Genomic DNA, 21,334 nt, shown 5'->3' on the forward strand with positions numbered 1-21,334 from the left:
TCTCCCCTGTGCTTGAGATCACCTCCCTGATGTCTTCACTTGGCTCTCTGATAGGTGTTCTCAACTTCACATCCAGAACTACACCTTTGGTTTTTTCCCTCTTAAATGTGTATTCTCTGAGTTTCCATCTCAGTAAGTAACGTCTCCAGCCACTTTAACCAAAAACCCAAGATCCATCCTCGATTCTTCTCCTTCCCTGTCCTTGCCCCTTCTCGTGCCCTGCCTCGCTGAACGCACATATTTATTCAATTCAATCTGCAGCTCCCGCTTTGCCTCGCTCCTAACCATCAATCTTCACACAGGAGAGTGCTCTTCTTAAAATATAAACGGGATTTGCTAGCTTAAAGCGCTTCAGTGCACTCTCACTAGATGTGGAATAAAACCTGAAGTCCTTACTCTGGGCAACGTGGTACCACGTAAGCTGTCTCTTCCAACCTCTCCAGTCTGATCACCAACCCCTCCCTCCTCATTCAGAGGCTCCAGACAGCCTCCAGCTGCGAGGTGTCCACTCTCCACGCTCCCCTGCCTGGACAGCCCAGCGCCCCTTCTCCCAGGCTTGCTGCTTCTCGTCCTTAAGACCTCACCCGCAGTGAGCTCCCCTACAGGCTTTCTAGAACGTAGCCCTCCCCACTCAGTCTCTGTTTGTATTCTCGCTAGCACTTATCTCAGCTGGCATTTCTTTAGTTTTTATTACTTGTCTCTCAACTGGAACTTGAGTCTTTGGGAACAAGGGCTGTGTCTATCTTGTTCACCGCTTCTCCCCTAGGGCTTAGAGCACCGGGAGCGCCCGCTCAGGGTCTGCTGAAGGAAGGGACGCGTGCACTGCTGACAGCTGACCTTATCCTTCACCAGCCGGTAACAAGCGGGGCATTCCTGGCAGCCGGGCCAAGACCGGTTGTAGAAATAGTTCTCTTCACACTGGTCACAGCGACTCCCCACAAAGCCTTCTCTGCATTCACACCGACCATCGTCTTTGCACTGGAGGGAGACAGACCCCTCAGGATGGCAGTCACAGGCTGCGGAATAGAGGGAAGAGGGCACATGGTAAGGAAAAGGAGGGAAAAGTGCATTTTCTTTTAACTCAGAGTGATATCACTAAGCCAACTGCACTATCATTGTAAGTAGACCCCTTTCGAAAAACAGGCTGATTTAGGAGAATTTAAATGGTTAAATCTGCTTAGCAGAGAAGACAGAATTTTTTTAAACAAAAGCGAATTTTAAAGTAAACTGGGCACCCTTTGGAGGGGGTACATTTCATGTGACTGAATAATTACAGAAATTAGTCTATTAAACTCATCAGTGCCCTTCCCACGCACTTCAGAAATTCATCTCTACACCATTTAATTCTTCTCCCACCAAGGAAATAGAAAACCCAAATGCTCATGCTTATTTTGCATTATTTTATAGTTTGTTTACCCACTTTGCTCTCTGAACAGAGTCAATGACTTATGCTACATTCCACAGGAGAAATGAAGGAATTCAGAAAGCAAAAACCAAACTGTTCCACGGCCTAGTTCCAGGCAAGTGTTTATGCCAAGGAGCAGCAGATGTGGACAAGTAACCGCACCAAAAGGGCCCCAGGGGTGGGAAGCAACTGCAGCCAGTGCGTCAACAAACACATCTGCGCAGAATCCCTCAAACTGCTTCATTATCTGCGCTAAGAATGTGATCGATGTAGAAGCTTCATTAAGGGGAAGGCTCAGTCATCAAGGGGTAATCATTTGGAAAAATAAAAGACTAGAAGAAAGAAAGAATCAGAAACACCATAAAAGAAGACATAAATAGGGTAGTTGCAAAGAAACTGGAGAGGCTTTGAGCCCTCTGAGTTTTAGAAACGGCCACTATTCCTTGCGGGAAGCGTCTATGATGATTTAGGTACAGCCCTGACTGGGAGCCGGGCAGCCTGACCGAGACTGCTCAAGCCCTCCCTGGACTCACAGCTCTAGCTGGAGCTAGAGGAGACCTAGTTAGGGTTCCACGCCACCCACACCCCTTACGTTTGCAGCCTTCCGGTCCAAACCCGAAGTGGTTGCCCTCGCAGAGCTCACAGTGCTGACCGGTGATGCCAGGCTGGCACTCACACTGGCCAGTGCGGATGTCACACTGCCCGTTGGTGGAACCCAGCGCATGGCAGTCACACCTGAAATGAACACATGACATTCCTCAGGTAAGAAAAATAGACTTGAAGCAATCCTTTCTATTTTCCCCCCCTTTCAGCACAGGACTGATGTAATTCGTTTTAGAAAACAGAACGTTAAGGGCTATTAAGACAGCTGTTAAGGGTTATTAAGCCCCTGAGGTTCAAGGAATTTTGATGAGTTCTATTCAGAACTTCTTTTTCTAACCAAATCCACACAAATACCGTTATTCCAGTACTAAAACCACGACGAGTGGCTCTCCAATCTGGCCCCCCATGGGTACTGAACGGGAGCTTTGAAAACATGAATTTCCAGACAGCTGGCACCCTAGAAGGTCTAATTCCAAGCATCTCAGAAAGGACCTTGCAATTTGCATTTTTTAAAAATCTTGCTCAGGTGACTGACGCAGCTGGTGCCACCGCATTCCCCTCTTTCCTCCCACTCCTTAATTACAACCCTCCAGTATATTGACTCTAAGGGTGCCTTGCCTATTTTAAGCACTCAAATAATTCCTGAACAAAGTCAAGCCAACTATGGAATGTAACTCGCAAAACTTCGTCTCTGACAATAAAAAAGCAAAGATTGCTTTGCACCAAAGGCACCGGCCGCCTCACCTCTCGCAGCCCCGCCCGCTCTGCAGGTTGTAGAATCCAGGGTCACAAGCCCCGCAGTCCCGGCCGGTCACGTGCGGCAGACACTCACACTGCCCGGTCACAGGGTTACAGCTGCTCTGCTGCTTCGCAGTCCCGTAGGGGTTGCAGTCGCAGGCTGAGGCAGCAAGACAGGGATGGCGAAAAGATGCACGTCACCCAAGAGAAACAGTCAGGAACAGATGACACGAACAGATTCTTTAGACTTGCACTGTCCAATACAGTGACCACTGGCCACCGGTGGCTACTGAGCACCTGAAACGTGGCCGGTCTGAACTGAGACGTGCCGTAAATGTGAAACACGTGCTGGACTGTGAAGACTTGGTGGGGGAACAGAAGAACATATACCTCAACAATTTTTTTTACTGATTACTTGTTGAGATGATAATGTTGGCTATATTAGGTTAAATAAAACATAGTATTAAAATTGATTTTGCCCGTTTCTCTGTATTTTACCGTGTGTACTAGAAAAATTTAAGTTACGTAAGTGGTTCGCACCGAGGTGCTACTGAACAGCGCTGCGTTAGACCCGACTACGGTAGACCTGGAAAGAGGCCGTGCGATGGGTTCCAAGGATGAGCGAGAGTAACTGTGGCAGAAGCGGGCCGACGGCGGAGTACCTTTGCATTTGTCTGCTGGACTGGGAGCCAGGGGGTTTCCAAAGAACCCGTCTTTGCACCGGTCACAGTAGAAGCCGGCGGTGTTGTGGATGCACTTGAGGCACTCGCCCGTCAGGCGGTTGCAATTGCCGACCGCGTTGGGGTCGATGTTGTCGTTGCACTGGCACAGGCGGCAGAGCCTCACGGGGCCGTCCCTACCCAGAGGGTCTCCGAAGTAGCCGTCATCGCAGAGCTCACATCTCTTACCTGAGAACGAGACAATCTGATGTCATGAAAGAGAGGCCTTGGGTGTCTCTAGTGCTACTGGTTACAAACAGTCTGGAGTCACCATCAGATGTGGGGCACCCGGGTGCAGCGGATGTGGCACCAGCCCAGAGAGCAGGGGACCGGAGCGGCAGTCCTGGCGCCGGGCCAGACCAACAGGGTGACCCTGGACACCTCTCCATTTCCTTACTGTGAAGACAACACCTGGTCTGCCTACTTCGCTTTAGCCGTTTTGAGGATTAACTGAAGTCAAGCACTAAGAGTGCTTTGTAAATGGGTCCGACTCGGGGTTTATGAGCCTCACCAGTCCCAGGGGCGGGCACGTTCATCTATGTCTGTTTCTGTTGATAATATTAAGAAGAATGAAAGATGACTTTTTTTTTAGTTTACTGATTTATTTCTGTTTGGAGGAAGTACTGGGGACTGAACCCAGGACCTCTTGTGTGCTGAGCATTCGCTCTACCACTTGAGCTATAACCCCCCACCACCAAAGGATGACTCTTGATATAACAAATTTCTTACACAACAGGGAGAACAGCATCATTCTCCAAGAAAACAAAAGGCAGGTGCTAATCCTCGTTTGAGCAGTGTCCGCTAGCACACAGAGGAACCTGGCGAGCACCACCTGCTGCTCGCTTCTGTCACAGCTAAGGGAACAGACAGGCTGAGAAACGTGCCCACAACCAAACAGCTCATAGTAAAAGGGACAGAGCTGGAACTCAGGTGCTCTCCACTGTACTAAACTCACTGCTCCTCCTCCCTTTTCCACTTTCCCACCATTATTAGCTCAAGTTCTTGGTATCTCCGTAGCCAGCTGGGCCTGAATTAGCCTAAACTTTTTGTAGAAACAGAGGTTTGCTCGTGTGTTCACCCCACAGACACCAGCTGAGCCTCTGCAGTGCACAGGCGCTGCTCCGGGCTGTCGGGATGATGCAGTGGACGGGGTGGACAGGCTCCCTGCTCTCACCAAGCTCATGCTGCAGCTGGGGGAGACCAACAAGATCACTTCAGACGGGGACACACATCAAGAAGTTAAACGGGGGGCTGGGTACAGCTCAAGTAGTAGAGGGCACGCTTAGCATGCACAAGGTCCTGGGTTCAATCCCCAGAACCTCCTCTAAAAATAAATAAATAAACCTAATTACCCACCTCCTCCTGCCCCGCCCCAAAAAAAGAAACAAACGAGAGCCACATGACAGAGGGACAGGGTTGTGGCTACATTACAGTGGGTGGTTAGAGAAAGCCTCTGTAAGGAGACAACTGGGACAACAACGGAAAGACACAAGAAACAAGCCACTAAGTATCCAAGGGAAGAGTGTTCCAGAAGGGTAAGGTGACCTTGCGGCAGGAGGAAGAGCCAGCCATGAAGGTCCCAGTAAGGAATGCGGGTCTGAATGAAAGTGCAGTGAGATGTCGTTAGAGGGTCTGTGAAGAGAGGAGGTCTGGTTCACATGGGACTGCTCTGGCTGCCGCACGGAGAGCGGGCTGCAGGAGAGCACAGTGAAGCAGGTGAGAGGCGACAGTGGTGTAGGCCAGGGAGGTGGCAGTGAGAGCAACAGCGAACACGCTGGCTGGCTGCTCCTGAGAAACGAAGGAGAGAAGGATCAAGGACAAGCCTAGGACTTCAGCCCGAGCAGCTACGGGGATGGCAGTGCTTTTTACTGAGATGAGCAAGACCGGGGAAAGAGCAGGGTTAGGGATGGAGAAAAATCAAAGCTCCGGCTTGGATTGGCTTAAATGTGGGATTCCTTTCAGCCATCTGAATCCAGATCATGACAGAAAATACTTGGCACATTCAAATCTGCAAGACTTGGGGGCAGTTAACAAAGACACCATCTACAGAAGGAAGGGGAGGTGCGGGGGAGCCACAAGGAGAGTGTAGCACCGGGGGTGGTGACTGCAGGGCCCTGTCACCTCGGCCGCAGAGGGTAGGTGGACAGGGAAGTTACCTGAACTTAAGAGTTTCTATCTTTAAACTTAAGAGTTTCTATCTTTAACAGAGGACTGTCTGGAGAAGGCCATCTGCCAGGAGCTGAGAACTTTAAGTTCACCAAACCACAGGGACCCTACAGAGAGGGGGCCTTGGAATACATTCTCTGCCCTCAGCGTCCTGCCTCCCTCTCTGATCTCCATGTGCTTCCCATCACCTGCACTCAAAATGGAGGCTGCCACTTGATGGAGCACATGTGGGTCTCATCGGGGTGGAGAGAGAAGAATGGATATGGAGGGGCAGATGGAAGGCTTCCAGCCCACCATCCAGGCGGGGCTGCCAAGTAGGCAGCCGGTGCTCAAGAGAGCGAGGTCAGGGCTAATGACAGATTTTGCAGTTGCAGGCACAGAAGGGTTTTTGAAGCCTAAAGGTAAGATTTGCTCACCTAAGGAGAGAATATAAACGACATGAGAGTCCTCAGGTGAGAAACGGAAGTGATCAAAGGAGACCCAAGAGGAGAGAAGAGAGGCAGAAGGAGCCGAGGAGAGGGGAATGTCACAAAAACGTTGAGCAAAGCGAGCAGTCAGTCAACAGCGCCCAGCGTTGCTGAGCGACCAGGTCAGACGAGCACTGAAAACCGACCACCGCGTTTGGCCAGCAGGGCCCACTGACGCGGCAGCAGGAAGCGTGGCTGGGGGCGGGGCACTAGGCAAAGGCACAGGACGCTGAGGGAGGCAGGGCGCTAGCGGCACTGCTTGCCTCCGATGTAAACAGGTTCCAGACTCACCCGCTATCCTTCTCCAGATTAGAATTAAGACAGCATTTCAGTTCCGCTTTTTCTTCAGATAATTTAGCTAGTCTAGATATGATCCATATTTAAAATGTCTTAAAACCTATTTTGAATAAAACTTAATAAAAAATCTGCTGGAAAACCTAAAACAGAGCTACATGGTAGCCCGTGAGAAGCTGTCATTGCAAAGGGTCCTCTGCGGGTGCAGCTGGTCTACCCCTTTGTCTTAGGGTCTCGGATGTAGATACAAGTCCTACTTACATGACCTCGAGTAAGTCACAGACTTCTTTTAGCCTTGGTTTCCCTCATTACCCCTCCGGCACTGGGAGAGGCATCTTTCTTCCCCTTTAGCATCTTGTGTGCATTCCTGCATCTAAACTAACCACACTGTATTAAAATGACCTGTGCCTTCCTCCCCACCTTCAGACCCTGAAGACTAGGGACCATCCTTCATTCATCTTCATATGCCCAAAGCCATGCACTCAAAACAGTTTATTGAAAATAGATTATTCCTAATTTATCTCAAAAGACTGTTTTCAGTATTAACTTAGAAGCATAAGCATACCATGCGTGAAGGTCTCAGTGACTATCAGCAGTTACTCACAGTCTTCAACAGCTGTCTACATGAGAAACATCTTACTTTGTATCTGCGATCTCTACTCATTATTCAACAGATATTTACAAACACATGTGCCAAACATTATTCTGAGACAAAAGTCCCTGCTCTCCTGGAGCTTAAGCTGCAGGTGGAGGAGTGGAGGGGGAAGACAGGCAATGCAGAAATACATAAACATGGAAATAACAAGTTGTTAAAAACTTCTATGAAAAAAAGTACAGCAGCGTATAGGAACATGAGAAGCAATGGCATAATTTTTCACAGGGTCTGTGGGTCTGTGCTGTTTCCACGCAGACCTCTATGTTCTAATTAACGTCCTCAAGCACTGCTATGGGTCATTCCCTTCAAGCCAGGTGATAACTAACAAAACACACACAGCTGACCCTTGAACGAAGCAGGCGTTGACTGCTAGTCAAAAATCCATATGCATGCTGAACACTGGAATTTGACACAACACTGTAAAATGATTATGAATCAATAAAAAATGTAAAAAAAAATCCATATGCAACTTACAGCTGGCCACCTCCCTCTATCTGCAGTTCCTCTGCATCCATGGGTTCGACCAACCACGGATCACAACACTGTAGCACTTACTACTGAAAAAACCCGTGTGTAAGCGAACCCACGCAGTTCTGACCTGAGCAGTTCAAACCTGTGCTGCTCAAGGATCAACTGTGTATTTCACAAGTCCTGTGTGAGAAGCACCTGATTCGTGACTGTCTATGGCGTTTTCTGAGATCTCCCACAGGACACGCTCTCCCTCCACAAAGCACCCCCAGAAGTGTCACTTCACCACTTGTGCTGTTTAGTAAAGACAGGAGAACGACTCTGCGATGCTCGGGTGTCTCAGTTCCCTGTCCAGTGAGACACAGAATGAGTACAGGGCTCACTCATCAGAATGTTCTATTAAGCACTTCCGAGAGCAGACGCTGCCCGTGGGACGCCTACTGCGCGCTGTGGTAGCAGAGTAAAGGGCCCTGAGAACCTGGGGCAGGAGGGCAGGGCAGGGCAGGGCACTCACTGAGAAAACCACCCCAGGGGAGGGACGTTTCAACCCAACCGCACAGAAGAGACCAGAGTTGGCTAAGAAAAGCGAGATCTGGGTAGGAGAGAGTCAGGTCAGCACTCTGGGGAAAGGACAGCATGTGGCAGGCCAGAGTCAGGCACGCTGGAGGGACTACAAGATGCCCAGGAGGGCTGGGGGAGAGTGACAAGTGCAGGGGTGGGTGGTGGGGAACAGGCTGGAAAACTGTCTGTAACAGACCCTGTTGGGCCGCTGTTTTAAAAAAAAAAAAAAAAGCAGAAACGAGTCAAAAATACGAAATTTTACACTAATTTCTACTCATTTCCTCAACCATCTTCAGCAAATGATTGGATTTCTCCGTGTGGCACTGCCCTTATGCCCAGCGTGGGGGGCCGGGGAGAAGTGGAAGGAGGATGGACCGTCTTCATGTTTCCCAATGATTAAAGAATGTTTTGACGAGACTCAGGAGATAGATTATTAGCTCTGTGTTTTGTTTTGTTTTTTTTTCACTTATGTTCATGTTTTGCAGCATTATCTTGTGACCAAAGAGCTGGTAATAGAGTCAAGGCTGTATCCGAAGCCTGGCCAGAACCTCCCCACGATGCGGAGGCTTACGTCACTGGGAGACGAGGGTCACCAGTGAGCCTCCGTCTCCTGTCAATCAGCACAGGCAGTTCCTTGAGTAGCTAGGAAAGGTCTAGTTTCATGTTCTTATCAAAAATAAAGAAACTCAGAGAATGGGAACAGAGGTCTATCCAAAGCTATAAAAATATTTCTTCCCAACTAAAGGTGATAGGCTCTGATACACTGAAAGGACAATTTAGAGAAAGAATTTAAAGAACTGTAAAACTGTCACTTTACATCAAGAATCCCAGGACAGCCTCACAATCTAAAAATCGAGTTTTGATTCTCATCTTATAATGGAGAAGATATTACAGTGACCATCATCTCTGGAGCCAAAATGCCTGGGCCGAAATTCCAGCTCCTCCGATGACCAGCCTCGGACCTGTGACTTAGCGTCTCTGTGCTCAGTCTCCTTAGCTGTCACCTGGGGACAACAGAAGAAGCCACTTCGGAGGGTTGTGAGGACTGAAGAGGCAGCAGGCGTTAAAACGTTTCGAGAAGCACCTGGCCACAAGCGTGTTAGCCATCATTATTAGTGTCTGATACGCATTTTATGAATCCATAATAAACCTGTTTCCTACAAAACTTCTGCCTACTAGGAAAACCAATCACTGAACCAAGCAAGAAAATCCAAAAAGCTCCAAAGCCCTCCCCGCAAGGTGCCTTTGCGAGAAGAGCAGGCGTACCGGTGGTGCCCGTGGGGCAGCTGGTGCACACCACCTCCTGCGTCTTCGGGACGACGGCACAGCTGGAGCCCCCGGGACACGGGCAGGGCTGGCAGTCCGAGGAGGTGCCCAAGGTGGAGTCCCCGTAGTAGCCGTCACCGCACCTCTCACAGTGAGGCCCGGCTGTGTTGTCTCTGCAGTTGCAGACACCTGTTTGGAGAGCAGGTGTGAGGAAACAGGCAAGGGTGAGAGCAAGCAGGACAATGAGCATTTCCTGCCCAGCCGCTAAGGAGAACGTAGGTCTAGCAGCCCCCAAAGATCACCTCCTCACCTGTCTCGGGGTCACAGGTCTCACTGTGTCCATTGCAGGTACAAAGCACACATGGACTGTATGGCCCGAGGCTCGGAGTTTCTCTTCTGTAACCCGAGAGGCACGACTCACAAAACTGCCCTCTGTAGCCCACGGGACAGGTGCAGGACTCCACCCAAGCTGCAGGGACCCCGGGCCCAGGGCGAGCACTGGCCAGGGTGACGTCATCCAAATACCCAGCACCTGTGTATGGCGTAGAAAAGAGGACACTGAACTGGCTTCCGTCTTCCAAAAGCTCACGAAAAGTCAGTAATGCTAAAGAGTGTCAGAGCCAATCAGCCATTAGTTTAATGCATTTACTGAAGGAGACAACCAGAAACTGCATTTAGGACAATCAGGTGGTACTCGGTGCCAAGCATGTGGAACGGCGGCCCAGTACATCTGCATTTTTTAAGCACATGCGCACGCATGTACACACACACGGAGATGTGTTGGATTTTACAGTTCTCTCAGTCACCAATGTGAAAAATGAAAAGCATTAGGCAGTAATCTGGGGCAGGAAGAGACAAAAGAAGAATGTGGGAACAAGAAGGGTTTCGGGCTGTAGCCATGAAGCCATGTTTTTGTTCTCTTTGCCACAAAGCAGGCACTGACTGCAGAGTTCAGGGTAAGAAAGCAGGAGAAGCACTTGTCGACCGGAACCACTCGGTCATGCTCTTGGCTCTGCATAAAGCCACAAAGATACGTAGCCAAGTTCTGATAACCAGGGCTACTTTGGCAAATACATAATTACCACAACGCCATTATGCCGTGTATCACAATGCTTTCCCGTTTCCAAAAGAAGGTAAAATAGAGAAAGCCATATACTGGCTTAGCCCAGCGGCTCCTCCAGCCTGACAGGGCACGTGACAGGCTCGGCAGCAGCGCCCCATGCAGGCGGCAGGTTTGATTGTATCACCACAGGTCCCCTTCATTTCCCTCCCACCCCTGTCTCTTGCAGTCTTACCTCCAAGTGTATTTCCCCACATTATGAAATATCACTTGCTAATTACGCAATTCGTAGAAATTGACAACCTGAGGCCAAAGGACATCTCCTTCATGACTACCCTGAACTTAGTTAACTTTTAATATATTTATGGGCTTTTTTCAGCCATTAGATCATGAGATAACTCTCCACTGGTTAATGCACTTTCAACTCTAAACACTACGTCTCTATGCCCTAAAGGTAGTCTTCAGTCTTGTGCCTACTCCCGAATTACAGCCCATCTCTTTTCCTTCCCTTCAGCCAAACTTCTTAAAAGAAAAACCTTTATTTTACATCTTCACCTTCAAACTTATCAAAACACTGCAATCTGACTTCAGTTTCAATACTTTTTTTTGGTCATATTTTCAAGTTTAAAGATTATTGCCCTTACACTGACAACCTTCAATTCCAGACCTCCAGTCCTGACATCTTCTTAAGCCCCATCCATATTTCTAACTATTTATAAGACATTTTCATCTGGACATCCACGTAGGCATCTCAAAAAACAACACATGCAAGCTGTGATGCCATTTCCAATGTCACACCACCATCCTGACTCCTCTCCCCCAGAGAGCTGCACCTTTCTACAGAAAAAGGTCTTCATTAAAAAAAATTTATAGGAGGAAGAAATCTTTAAAGGCACATTTAAAAATAACTTTGTTTCTCTAAAATTATAACAAATGTTCATTCAGTACTTTTTAATTTTTCATAATCGAGACAATTTAGTTGAAAGGGCTTGGTAATTTACACAGCAAGGAACAAAAAAATGAGAGCCAGCAGAATTCTATTTGGGAGTCTTAGAAGAATCAATTTATATATCATGCAACCTCAATAGGGCTTATTCACTACAAAACAACACTATTTATTAATTTTGGCTCATTTTCTCCAGGTCCTTAGAAGTAGTTTAAAAATGCCTTATTTCTTATACACATTTCACATATAACGAAGACATTTATACCACTTCTACAGGATCAGAGTTACAGTATTAGGACTTCAGAGGTAAACTTTTGATTATGGATCCTCCTACTTAACCATCATCCTAAACAATTCTCCTAAATCATATCATAACTTACTTCTCTCATTGTACGTCCCACGGATCTTGATGGAGGTCAAATTGTTCAGGAGTTTCTGAAACTCGAAAGGGGTAAGAGTAGGCCTCCAAGGGTAATCTGCTGCTTCGTGGAGCCTGGAGAGGAGGGGTGGCCACGTTAATGTCTGTGAAGACAATTCTGAGAAGTGAGAAAGCAAGTCTCACTCGTTTCTGCCACCAACGCCTTGCTCTGCCAATCTAACCAGGGCAGCAATGCGTCTGTTGTTTTCACAGTACAACTGGAAAGGGCAGACTGCCTTTCACAAAGTCACTTTGGGAACCCAGAAGTTTCTCCTCAATATACACCTTGAGGCCTGATGAGCTTGGATAAAGAAACCACTTTTAAAACTCTGGTCAAGTCAGATTTTACAAACAAAAAACTGTCCTACCTGAAGACGTATTTCACGGCGGTCTCGCTCGGATAGGAATTGCCCTGAGCGATCAGGGGCACAGACACTCTCAGGCCAGCTCCCTCAAGCACGAGGTCTTCTGCGGAGAGGCGAGTGTCTCGCCTGTCCACGCGAAAGGAGAAGGAGAGATTCTGACCATAACTCAACACCTGCTTGCCCAAGAACTTCGCTGCAAGGCAGACAAACGGGGAGCGGGAACGTGAGACTGAAATAGACAGGCGCACACCCCAAGCCAGCGCCCGCCCTAGCCGTACTTACCAGGAGCAATGAAGTACCTAGGAAAGTAGCTGTCTGAGATGACAGCGATGTCCTGCCTCTCTGAGGACCACTCCAGTGATGCTTCAGAGCCATCCCTTTGCTCGGCACGCCACCCATCCTCGTCTGCAAGGAGAGGATGAAAACACAGGTGCCATTACTTTGTAAACATCCTGAATTCCAGTCCTCTGTGTACCACAAAATATATACAGAAAGTCATCAACAAAGGTTTTTGAATAAATGGAGGCTACAAGAGTATCTACATATGCTGTACCCTTTGAGCTGTATTTTGCTTTATTTTATACATTTATACTCACTATGGTAAATTCTAAAATCATTTATATATGTTTTCATTAAATTAGAAAGCCATACAAGAAAAACCATGTACATTAAAAACCAAAATGTTGACACCTTCCAAAAATCCTCAGAGTTACTGATTTTTTTAAACACTGTAAGTCTAGACGGACAATTCCAGGGGAGAAGGAGAGGTCTACGTTACCAATCTGAAAGGTAGAAGTTATGGCGTAAACACTGTAGCCGACGGCATTTGTGCAGACAGAAGAATGCCCGAAGCAGAAGCAGGGTGTGCAACCCCTAGGATTAGATGATTCCAGATTAAAAAATCCAGGTTTGCATCTGAAAAAGATGAAGACACAATCAGTGCTTTGGGCACTTGAAATATGCTAACAGAGAGAACACAACACAGCTAGAGAAATGCGCTACCTCTCACAATTGAAGCCTTCGACATTGTCTTTGCAAACACATCTTCCCGTCTCAACGTTACACTCATCTGTGCTGCCGGAAGGATTGCAGGCACATGGCCTATTGGACAGAAAATGGAGAAAAACAGTGAAAGAAGAGGAAAGATAAAGGAAGTCCACTCTTACAGTCAATCTTTTGTTTTGCCTGTTAATAGATTTTTTTTAAGGAATACATAAAAGCAAAATGAATCCTAAAGTTACTTTTATATTTGGATTTGGTTTCAATCAAGGATACCCATCACATTTAGACATTGAAAACTCCGCTTAATCTCTGTACAAACAATCCTGGCTCATCATTTACAGCTAGAAGAAAACTTAAAATTTGGTGACAATTATTATGGAGGGAAATGTTCATACTGCTGCAAGTAAGCCTCAAGAGCTATTAAGAATCAGCTCCATTTGGAGTCTGCCCCCTTCCTCTGGTTTTGAACAATCTTACCTGCACCCGGCCTCGGTGAGAGAGTGGTACCCAGGCTGGCAACGGTCACACTTGTCACCCATCACTCCTGGCTTACAGCTACATCGGCCATAGCTATCACACTGTGTGCTGAGAGATCCTGGGATTTAAAGAGCTCCTTGTTAACTAGATATGTAAATAAAATTAATGCCTCAAAGAAAGAAAACTGGTAACTAAAAACAATACCTGAAAACCAGTATGTAGACTGGTTTTCAATATCTAGATGGTTACCAAGAGAACAAAGGTCAAATTTTAAATCATAGCTCTCTCAAAATCATACCCCTCTTTTTAAAATTGAAGTATAGTTGATTTAAAATGTTGTGTTAGTTTCTGGTGTACAGCAGAGTGATTCAGTTATACACACATATTCTTTTTCATATTCTTTTTCATTATAGGTATTACAAGATATTGAATATAGTTCCCTGTGCTACACAGTAGGACTCTGGTGTTTATCTATTTTATATATAGTAGTTAGTATCTGTGAATCCCAAAGTCCTAATTTATCCTCACCCCTTCCCCTTTGGTAACCATAAATTTGTTTTCTATGTCTGTGAGTTTCTGTTTTGTAAATAAGTTCATTTGAATCTTTTTTTTAGATTCCATATATGAGCGATATTATAAAAATCATACCCCTTTAAACCATGACATTTAAACTTTTCAGACATGTGCCTTAAGATGAATCTACTCATAATTGTTGAAAAACGCTAACTAACTAACACCCTGTATCCAGTGATAAACTACACACAGAACCAGTCACTGCTTCGTGGACACAGACTCCTCATGGCCTGTGTGTAGATTTAAGGATATACAGGCATGAATGACAAAAATAAAGTTAAAACTCTTGAAAAGCAGAATGGACTAAGAGAACTCTGCTTCTCTGAACACCACCAATGGGCTGAAAAAAGTTCAGCCCTCCAAGGAGGTTAGACTAAACAAAATCAGTCACAAGGAAGAACTCACGAAGCAGCTCACCTTTTACAGCCAAAGTTCAAATGGCCTCTGTGATCTTACTGCTAATTATTTACACAACCGTTACTCAGGCCAACCCTTTCATAAACACCAGAAAGTCATCTGAAAGCTTGACTTAGTTAAAGAGAGTGGAGGCAGATCTGAACCACTGACATGTTATGCGATGTGCACTCTTCCGTCCTTAACCTGTGCAAACCCCCAGGAAACAAAGCTCTATTTCCTGAGGGCACAGAGAATGCTTATTTTGTCTTCCCCCTATCAGGCGGAAGCAGACGCTGCCTGTCACTTACCAACAGGACTACAGTGGCAGGGAGAGCAGGCTTCCCGGCTCCCAAGGCGGAAGAAGTTCTCCCGGCACCTCTCACAGTTGGCTCCATCTGTGTTATCCTGGCAGTTGGTACAGTGGCCGCCGTGGCCAGTGGAACGGTACAGCTCAGGGTCAAAGTAGCACTCTTGCGATCGGCCATTGCAGTCACAGGCTGTTGACCAAAACACCAAGTTAAATCAGGTCCATGTTCCTACACAAACGGCATTTTAAAGACACTCAAAGAAAACCGAACCGTAATTTCCCACACCTCTGTGACGGAGAGTAAGGACGAGCACCAGGTGCACTCTTCATCAGAAAACAAAACCAGCAGCATGTCTGTCAGCAAAGGGTTTGTACAGCCAGGTTACTGGCCTCCCAAGAAATACTCATCCTTATCAAAAGACAGCACCACCATAAACCACGAGGAATTCTTGTACTTAGAAAAGAATCTCCAGATAGTTGTACGTATACAAGAAAGAGCCAAGCCAGCTTACGATTTTTCTGAATCTTTATCCCTCATTCCAATGCCAAGTCCAAGCGCAAGGGGCCAATTTATACGCAGGCTTCAATTTATCTTAACTTTTCAGGGCTCAGACAATTCAAATGCATTAGATATGAACTCCTGGCCTAGACTGGGGTAATCTGAGACACGTGGGTTAAAATTAGTGCCTCTGTGGACGGAAGCAGAACTGAAGGGAACTCTCTACCTGCTAGGTACGCCCACCCACCGGGAAGCCACAATGCCAAATGGGTCACCTGCTAAGTGACTCTATTCCATACAGGGAGGGCACAACCATATTTCAAGAAGAAGTACCTGTGGTCACTGAATTTCTTTATTATGTTTACATTAAGATGATTTTCTTCAAATTACTGATTCTGCCCCCAAGTACAGGCAGTATCTTGAGCACTAAATAAAAATAAAATTTTATTTGATTTCAGACAGAGCAGGAAGTTGTTGCTTTTAAAAAAATGTTTGAATATACGTATTTTTCCCCTTCCTTCGTTTACAATCAATTCTTTCGTAGCATTGCATTTGAAAACTTTTTAGAAACTTGAATCACTGGCACCAAGAATTAGGGTGGTGTTAAGTAACTTTTAAAGCTCCCTTTTCCTTCTTTAGTAGCTCCGTCTCTGTTTAAGCTTCCCTAGAGTATCTCGCCACCAGCACAGCCCATCACACCTACGTGGTCTGGTGCCTGGAAACCATGAGGACGAACAGTTCCCACGGCTGCACTGCCCTAACCCACCATTAGAGCAGGTGCCGTGGCTCCCGCCCCAGCTGGTAAGAGAGAGGCAGCTGTCGTTTTTCCTTCCCTAGCCCCAGCATCCTGACATACTCCAGAAACTGCACGCTTTGAGGGGTCACGGTGCTGAAGGGACCAAAGAGGAAAGCAAACTGGCTTAGCTCCTCATCAAAGCCCGTTAGCTGCTATATTCAGTTCATTTGCTAATGAGAAGCTGGCAATATGTTACACCTGTTTTTCCCATGATGTTCCCATGATGTTCCTGGACAGACTCAAAATATGACATCATTGAACAGATTACTTTCCAAGCACACGTGTACATTTATGCAAATGTCACGTCTCAGGAGTATTTCATTCTTTCTTTTATCAGCGTTTATCATGAAGCTTCCAACAGTGGATACTACAGTTCAGTAAAAGAATTAAAGATTCAAGGAAGTGCTTAGGAATGCCAGGGGAGGCTATAAAATTTATCTGAAAATCAGGGACTTGTTAAGAAAAGAAGAGATGAACGAGAAAATCTGCTGTAGGAAGCTCACAGAAACAGTCATGAGTCACGACACTGGTCCTTTCTCCAGGTTTCTGTCAATAATTCCTGCAAGTTCAGAGTGTCTTCCTCCTTATTCCCTTTATAACCAGGAGAGTGTGATGAGGAATATTTATAAGGACATAAGAAAATTACAGATGCTTTATTTTTAAGTCCTTGGCAAATCATGATGACATGGTTTCACAGTTTTTCTCCTGAGACTCCTCTCTCTTCAGAATAAACCAAGACATTATGAAGGAATACACGCGGCGTACTATTTTTCATTTTACCCTTTCCTAGGAACACTAGGCTCTGCTCTTCCTCTCAAAGCCACCCACCTCTGCATGAGGAAGTGGGAAAACCCTCCCCCGCTGTGCTCTTCAGTGAGATAGAGAAAAAGTAACTTTGATAACTAATCTTTTGAAGGCAGTCTTGGTCTAGAACTCATCATACTTGACGCGTGTGAATCGACAACCTGGTTGCTTGAGTAAATGAGCATCGGTAGGAAGAAGAATATTTTAAAAAAGGGCAAGAAAGACAAGACTAGAGACACTGTACTGCAGAGCAGGCTACACCGGCCCGGGGTTTGGATCTAAGCAAAAGGCCGAACCTTGAAGATGCTGCTCCCTTCTCTGTGATGCGTTTTCAAGAAGAAAATATAAAACCAGCAGTTTATGTTTATGGACAGTTGCGTGCAGCTTGTTGTTTTATGCTCTCAAATTATGGAAGAAGCACGGCCTTTCAGACTTTTCCTTTCAAGGAGGAAACAAAGAAAGTCACCCACTCCTTCTCCCACCCCTGGACATCCTCAAGACAATCTAGCAGGTGGACGCCAAGGGGCACTCACGCAGGCATTCGCTGGCACTCTCCGCAGTCGCCCTCCTCCAGGGCCGGTCATTGAAGAAGGGGAGACACTTTTCACAGTCCACCCCGTAAGTGTTATGTTTGCAGTTACACACCAGCTTGTCAAACTCGTTCTTCACACACTCACTTGCGTGTCCGTTACACTTACACCTGAGGAGAGAAGAGACACTCAAAAGAATGAAACAAACAAACAAAAAGAATGAAACAGCTACAAAGTCCCCGAAATGAACACAGAAAAAGGATGTACACAGAGAACTAAAAACCACCTCAGAACGGTTTTGAGTTTACCATTCAGAACGGGAAACTGACAAGATTAAGTAGTGGTTGTGTGTTTTCCTATATGAAGAAAAATTAAACAAGACCAAAAAAGGTAGCTTTATTTAACAAGGGACAGGGCATTAACCAGACATGAGAAGCAAGTCCCTAAGGTCACCTGTAGGATCACATCCTGAAGTGCAATGTGTGTCTCCAGAGGCAGCCAAGGGCGGTGGTTAGGAAAGCATGGACTCTGAGGCCAGGCTGCCTGGGTCTGAAACCCTGCGCTGTGACTGACTGAACTGACTTAGCCTCTGCGCCTTACCTGTAGACTTGACATGACAAGAATGTCTATTTCAGAGTTACTGAAAAGATCAAGAGCTTGCTCTATTTAATGCTTAGGACTGCACGGGCATATGACAAGCCAAGAAATGTCAGCAGTTATCTGCCATCATGATACTACAGTGTTCTGATCTGAGGGTAGATCACCGCCATGTGGATCTCTGATAGACTGATAATCCCTCCGGTTGTCTGGGGCGAGAATCCTTGGGGGACCCCTCCAGATGCAGGTACCACCATACACCACGGACGCGTGGAAATCCCCATGCGCTCCGGATGCAGTTTTAAAAGGGACTGTTTCTTTACTCTCCTTTTCTGATATTTCATTGTTAGTGCAAAGAAATGCCACTGATTTTCTGTATGTTGATCTTGTATCCTGCTACCTTGCCGAATTCTTTTATCAGCTCTAGCAGTTTTTGTGTGGAGCCTTTAGGGGTTTCTATATATAGCATCATGACATCCACATATAATGACAGTTTTACCTCTTCTCTTCCAATTTGGGTTCCTTTTATTTCTTTTCCTTGTCCGATTGCTATGGCTAGGACTTCCACCACTATATAGGGCAGAAGTGGTGAGAGGGGACATCCCTGTCTTGTTCCGTGAGGATTTCAGGGTGAAGGCTTGCAGCTTCCCACCACTGAGTGTTATGCTGGCTGCAGGTTTGTCATAAACAGCTTTTATTATGTTGGGATACTAACATGCACTCTGATGTACTGCCGTTTTCCTCACCTGCCTCTGTACCAGTAGCAATCAGTTCCACAGCTTCAACTACCACCTAACACCACACTCAAATCCTCCCCAAACATCCACGGTGGACCAGGATGAACCCTAAATCTGTATCTCTGGCTCTCACTTTTCTTCCAAGCTCCCGTCCTTGACTGCTGCACACATTTAGATGTTCTCCAAGCCCTAAAGCTTTACATTCTGCAGCTAAGCTCACCATCTCCCCAAATGGGCTTACCTTCCTGATTTACTCTGCTGATGGTGCCGCCACGTTCCTGATCCCTAAACCTCAAAATCACCTTTGACTAAAGTTCTAATTATTCTTCCTTCACAATAAAATGCACCTAAGTGTTCCTTTCCATTCTGCTGTCACCACCCTAGTGTCAGATATTTGTCACCCCAGACCTAGATCACAGCATGACAACAGGAATATAAATTCTCTTGATCGTGTTCCACCTTCACCTTGTCTGCTGCTAACCTTCCTAATAAACTACTGTTTTAATATCATAGCCCTACTCCAGAAAAGTACATGACTCCACACTGGGTACAGTTCCCATTAACTTTCACTAAACATCAGTCCCACACAGGAAAAGGAATGTTCCTGCTCTTGAGACCTCACAATCTAATAATACAAGGGGAGGCAAGTCCAAGGTCCTTGGCCTGCTGTCTGCGGTCTGCGACTGCCGAACTTTCCCTCTGGCTTACAGCTCTGCAAATTCATGTAAGATTTTCCTGAAGTCAAGAAGGTTTGCACTCTTTTAACGTTACGTTTTGGTCATGACATGCTCATCTTTCTGCACCAAACCCCGCTGTCCTCCCTCCTTATCTAAATCCTACCCATTCTTCAAGACCCAGCTTAGATCCTGTCTGCTTCTCTAACCGGACATTCTGTGATGTTCTTGGACACATGGCCTCTTTTAATCTAAAATACTATGACTGTACTAGTATTTAACTTTTCACACACTCATGCATCGCCTGCCCCGTTCATTCATCTGTAGGATCCTGGAAGGCCAGGTCTTTCTCAGCAGGTGACTGTCAGTCTTACACTTCCTCGGTAGCTTCACAGTGCGTATCACACAGCTTTGCACTTAAATGCTCAATAAGAATTCACTAAGTGTGTTGACTGGACAAGGTTTTAGAAAACCTAATTACTTTGTCTCCAGGATAATGCGGTCTAACAACATTACTAAAATGGTTGTTAACAAGATTCTACCAAACCAAAGCTCCAAACATTTTGAAGGTTATTTAATGGTTTACTTACCTACCACCCACAGCAAAATCAGAGATTGCATAATAATAGGATTTGAGAACTTTGGGGTCGTTAAACACTTCATCTCCAAAAGTGTTCAGGCGATTGAGAGTTACTCTGATGTCAGTGGCAGTGACCCATTCCTGCCAGGAAACAAAAACACAGAAAAGGGAGATAAAGGCACTGAAGAGGAGAGATATAAATGTGCCACAATCTTCTAAGTAGCTAGGGCATCATTTAATTATATCCTCTTGTGGCGTGAAATCTATTCTAACACTCGAGGACTCCTTTAGTTCCCTAATATTTTCCTCCTCTTGATTCTTCCTTTCTGTGATCTAAGTTTGTTACTTTATCACTCAGAGCCCTCCCCGAGGCAGGAATAATACTAGTTTCCTCACAAGGTTACAGAGAGACTGAAGTGAAATAAACTTTTTTTTTTAATTAAAAAAATTCAGGGGGGATGTAAATAGGTTCATCTATTTATTTATTACTTTTGGTGGAGGTACTGGTGAAATAGACTTTTTAAAAATTTTTATTATTCTTAAAAATTTTTTTAGAAATATACTTTTAAATGCTTAACATACATTAGGTCCTCAATACACATGTCCCACCTCCCCACTCGAGTCCACACCCCAAAGCCAGTCACGAGACACCATCAGAGGACGTGCAGTGCCACAACTGCCATACGCTGGTCACTGCTTCCTCCTGCCGGTTCCATACCACCTCTCTCTCCCTCCACTTCCAGTCCACTCCCGACAGAGCTGGGAGACACACCCAAGTACAAAGCAATAAGTCATTACGCTGGCCTGAACCAACGAGGCGCACTCTTGGTCTTGACTCTGCCCACAATGTCACTTCTCGCGAGACCTTCTCTGGCCGCCCTACGTAAAACCGCCCTCCCCGCAACCCCCTGTTCCCCTTCCCTGTTTATTTAAGTTGCCTGCTTCCATCGGCACTACCCCCCAACCCACCACCACCTGATCAGAAGCCCCACAGGGGAGCAATTTTTTGTTTTGTTCATCACAGTCTGACTAGTGCTTAGCATATGGCTGGTGCTCGCATGACGTCTGCCAAGCCAATGAACAAATCTGAACAACCGGTCAAATCAAATCTGAACAACCGGTAGGTGTGCCCCGATGGCAAAAGACAAGAAGGAAGTCTGGGCCATCTTCCCCTGGGTTCTATGAGATCCAGGCACTTAGAATACACGCCCTTTCACTGAGCTAATTTCAG

General features: G+C 46.2%; 1 protein-coding gene across 1 annotated transcript in view; it reads right to left on the reverse strand.

Annotated features, from left to right (window-relative positions):
* The window catches only part of LAMC1 (laminin subunit gamma 1), a 119,026-nt gene that overhangs the window by 18,128 nt on the left and 79,564 nt on the right, over nt 1–21,334 (reverse strand). The window contains exons 3-17 of the mRNA XM_006211776.2: nt 20,114–20,244; nt 17,519–17,685; nt 14,888–15,076; nt 13,611–13,728; nt 13,134–13,232; nt 12,910–13,046; nt 12,414–12,536; nt 12,135–12,324; nt 11,729–11,841; nt 9,653–9,874; nt 9,343–9,531; nt 3,409–3,654; nt 2,753–2,906; nt 1,998–2,140; nt 838–1,016 (exon numbers count right to left, since the gene is read on the reverse strand). Of these exons, the coding sequence (XP_006211838.2) occupies nt 838–1,016; nt 1,998–2,140; nt 2,753–2,906; nt 3,409–3,654; nt 9,343–9,531; nt 9,653–9,874; nt 11,729–11,841; nt 12,135–12,324; nt 12,414–12,536; nt 12,910–13,046; nt 13,134–13,232; nt 13,611–13,728; nt 14,888–15,076; nt 17,519–17,685; nt 20,114–20,244 (2,400 nt within the window). The remainder of the gene's footprint in view (nt 1–837; nt 1,017–1,997; nt 2,141–2,752; nt 2,907–3,408; nt 3,655–9,342; nt 9,532–9,652; nt 9,875–11,728; nt 11,842–12,134; nt 12,325–12,413; nt 12,537–12,909; nt 13,047–13,133; nt 13,233–13,610; nt 13,729–14,887; nt 15,077–17,518; nt 17,686–20,113; nt 20,245–21,334) is intronic.

Source organism: Vicugna pacos, chromosome 21 (genome assembly GCF_048564905.1).
Source record: "Vicugna pacos chromosome 21, VicPac4, whole genome shotgun sequence".
Classification (NCBI taxonomy): domain Eukaryota; kingdom Metazoa; phylum Chordata; class Mammalia; order Artiodactyla; family Camelidae; genus Vicugna; species Vicugna pacos.